The sequence below is a fragment of the Anarrhichthys ocellatus genome, unplaced genomic scaffold, assembly GCF_004355925.1.
Source record: "Anarrhichthys ocellatus isolate YVR2014 unplaced genomic scaffold, GSC_Weel_1.0 scaffold3389, whole genome shotgun sequence".
Classification (NCBI taxonomy): Eukaryota; Metazoa; Chordata; class Actinopteri; order Perciformes; family Anarhichadidae; genus Anarrhichthys; species Anarrhichthys ocellatus.
Genome location: NW_022283363.1, coordinates 1,748 through 5,766, shown reverse-complemented (window position 1 = coordinate 5,766; position 4,019 = coordinate 1,748). Strand labels below are relative to the sequence as shown.

At 38.2% G+C, this 4,019-nt stretch overlaps 1 protein-coding gene across 1 annotated transcript; it reads left to right on the top strand.

Moving 5' to 3' along the window:
- Nucleotides 1–5: 5 nt before the first annotated feature.
- On the top strand, nucleotides 6–3,004 carry LOC116378915 (golgin subfamily A member 6-like protein 22; the record flags this gene model as incomplete). The annotated part of the gene is made up of 1 exon (XM_031840819.1): nucleotides 6–3,004. A coding segment is annotated over one exon (1,962 nt), but the record flags the coding sequence as incomplete, so codon positions are not given.
- Between the last annotated feature and the right edge of the window lie 1,015 nt (nucleotides 3,005–4,019).

Sequence of the window (4,019 nt, the reverse complement as noted above, 5' to 3'; positions counted from 1 at the left end):
CCCTCTGTGGTCCTGAGGGCGTCCATGTCTTCTTCCTGGTCCTACCTATGGGTCCCCTCACTGATGAAGACAAGGGAGAGTTACAGACCATCCAGAACACATTCAGCTCTCGGGTCAACTTCTTCACCATGATTCTGTTCACTGTGGAGTCAGATCCTAAAGCTCCAGCTGTTGTTAACTTTGTGAAAGAAAACAAGGAGATCCAGGATCTCTGTCAGAGCTGTGGAGGAAGATATGTTGTTCTCAACATCAGAGACCAGCAGCAGATCCCAGAGCTGTTGGATTCTGTGGAAAAGATGAGAGCTGAAGGATCCAGATGCTTCACAATGGAGATGTTCACCAAGGCTCAGATGGAGAATGTTTCAAAACTTAAAGCTGAACTGAAAGATCTAAAACATAAAAGTAAGATTGGAATAGATGATAAACATCAGGGTAAAGAGTGTCTCAGGATGGTGCTGATCGGGAAGACTGGCAGTGGAAAGAGTGCAACTGGAAACACCATTCTGGGTGAAGAACATTTTAAATCTACTCCCAGCTCAAAGTCAGTGACCAAGCTTTGCGAGAAAGCAACAGGAGAGATCGATGGACGTCCTGTCGTCATAGTCGACACCCCCGGCTTGTTTGACACGACTCTGTCCAAAGATCACGTTCAAGAGGAGCTTGTGAAATGCGTCAGCTTGTTGTCTCCTGGACCTCATGTGTTCTTACTGGTGCTGCAGATCAGCCGCTTTACAAAAGAGGAGAAAGACTCTGTGGAGCTGATTAAGAAATATTTTGGCAAGAAGTCTGAAGATTTCATCATCATTATATTCACCAGAGGAGATGAACTAAAAGATCAAACATTTGAGAGTTACCTAACAGACGACTGTGATGACTTGTTGAAAAAACTAATAAATGACTGTGGAGGAAGATACCAGGTCTTCAATAACAACAATGAAGCAGACCGCACACAAGTCAGAGATTTGATGAAGAAGACCAACACAATGATGAAGGAGAATGGAGGCAGCTGCTACAACTCAGAGATGTTCCAAGAGGCCGAAGCAGCAATAGAGAAGGAAGTGAAGAGAATCCTGAAGGACAAAGAAGAAGAAATGCAGAAACAGAAAGAGGAGCTTCAAATAAAACATGAAGAAGAAATGGAAGCAGTGAAGAGAAGAATGAAACAACAGAAAGAAGACATTGAACAAGAGAGAGCCAAACAACTTAAAGAAATGGAAGAAAACATCAACAAGGAGCGAGAGGAGAGAAGGAAAGAACAGGAGATGAGAGAAGAGGAGGACAGGAAGAGGAAAAGGCAGGAGGAACTTCAACAACAAGAGTGGGAACAACAGCTTGGAGCTCTGGAGAAAGAAATAAAGTCAGAGTCAAAAGAAAAGGAAACCATTGACAGAGAGTTGGAGGAGAATAGAGAGGAGATGAGAAAACAACGAGAAGACTGGGAGAAGGAAAGAAACGAATGGTGGAAGAAACGATATCAAGAAGATGAACAGAAACGACACGAAGAGCAAACTAAACTTAAAAAGCTCCAAGAAGAATACGAAGAAGAAAGAGAAAAACATGAAATCAAAAGAAAAGAAGAAGATCGAACCAGAAGAGAGCAGGAGAAGAAGGAGAGAAAAGAATTGGAGGAAACCTACAAGAAGGACCTGGAGGAAATGAAGAAGAAATATGAAGAGGAGGCCAGAAAACAAGCTGAAGAGTTCAATGAGTTCAGACAGAAATACACCAAGGACTTCACAGCGTTGGTAGAGAAGCACATGGAGGACATACAGGAACTGAAGAAAAGACAAGAGAGACAAATGCAGGAGACAGAAGGGAGGCACGGAAAAGAGTACGATCTGTTAAAAGACCTCTCCAGTAACAAAGAAAAACATCTAAAAGAACAATTGGAGGACATGAAGAACAAACAAGAAGAAGAAATAAAAGAACTAAAAGAGAAATACAAAAGAACGTGTATCATCATGTGATCACACACTGACTAATAATCATGATGTTAGCAGATGGAACCTCAGTTGAACATTGAAAGAACAACAATTTTCTTATCTTTAATTTTTTTAAAGCAAATCATTTTTTTCTGGAAAGTCACATTTGGGTTTTTTGTACACAAAAGGTGTCTGATCATTACTTTAGCTAGTTAACGTTTCGTTGTTGCAATTGAACCAGTTTAAGAACTCTTTTGTGTCTTTCTCAGTTGGAATATTCGACAGTAGCCTAAAATAAATGGAGGGTTCATGGGCTGAAAAGTACTGATGCCTCAGGGTGAGCATGTTTATATTTGTATTACCTGTGTTGAAGTTTTCCGTACTCTTTAATATCTTTTGTTTGCTCGTGTTGTATCTTTACATAGTTCATAGTTGTTTGATGATATATTAATGCGGTGAATATTGAATTTAGCAACTTTAAATGTCTTTTAATATTGCCTTGTGTTTCTTTATTTTTTGTTATTCTCAAAAACATCAGGAATGGATAGTGGACTGTACTTGTATCGCACTTTTTTAGTCTTTTCCGAACACTCAAAGCGCTTTCACACTACATGTCATCATTCACCCATTCACACACTGATGGCAAGGGCTAATTGACACCTGCCTATCAGATTCATGCACCGTAGGCACAGCTACGGGAGCAAGTTTGGGGTTCAGTGACTTGCTCAAGGACACATCGACATGCGACTAGCGGAGCCGGGGATCGAACCACCGATCCTCTGATTGAAGGACGAGTCTGCTCTCCACTCAGCCACGGTCGCCAATCATGCACTATGTACAATTTTACATTTTTTTTCCAATTTTCCAAAATGTAATTTTCTCCAATTTTAGTAAGAACACCAGATCCCTCAATCATGACTTCCAGACTTGTAGGATTCTCTTTATATGTGCCAAATAGGTTAAGAAGCAGTTGTGTTTTTGTGTTTAAAATATGTTTCTTTTCATAAAGCCTTTCCGTCTCATGTAATAACACTTTGAATTGTTGTTGAAAGATGATATACTAATAAACTTTCCTTTTGACATTTGTGACTTTGTGTGAAATACCTAAACTACTACGGGATGGATTGTGATGAAATGTTTTCATCTTTCAGGATGAACTGTAATAACTTTATTGATCCTCTGACTTTTCTTCAGAGACCAATCATCAGGTCAACATGTTAATGTGTCCAATACTTTGATTTATGACCAAATACCTGCAGAACTAAAGACGTTCAATCGGCCTCAGATAAGCTGTTTACTGATTTAAGCTAATGTTAGCATGCTAACACGCTAAACTAAGATGGGTAAATAGTAAACATTATACCTGCTAAACATCAGCATGTTAGCATTTATTTTATTTAAGTCTTTCTATGAAGATGTAAGTAAGAATTAACTCATTCATTGTAGAACTTTCTATAAAATACAAACCGATGAAACTTTAAAAAAGTTAATACCAAGAAATGACTCATTTAAGTGTTTCTCAGCTAACGCCCTGTTTGAAGATATGATATTAATATTGCAGAATGAGTGTTTTATGCGTTTGTCTCTAGCACTGACTTCCTGTAGACTGTGAGATGATACGATGATGTTCTCCAGAAGAGGACACCAGAGAGGAGCTGATGACCCAAACATTTCTCCTGTACACGGTCTCTTTACATCACTTACAGTACACGCAGAGTATCAGCACCAAAACATACTCACGGTACAAGTACTCCTGCACACTAATATGTATGGTGTCTTATTAATTATTGATGCATTAATGTGTTCATCACTTCAATGTTGCAGCTGCTGAAGGTGAAGCTCATTTTAATTTATTTATATCCAGCTGGTAGTTTAATCTGTAATAAAAGATAATCATATATTAGTTGATTATATTTAATAATAATCTATATCTGTAAATGTGTGTATATATATATATATATATATATGTAGATTTTTATATATAATATATATGAACATTTTTTACATGTTTCTTGTCTTTTTATTCTTGATAATTGATAATAGATCTCAACTTTAAGTAAGCCTTCCCCAGTCGTCCTCGTCTTTCTCTGTAATAAA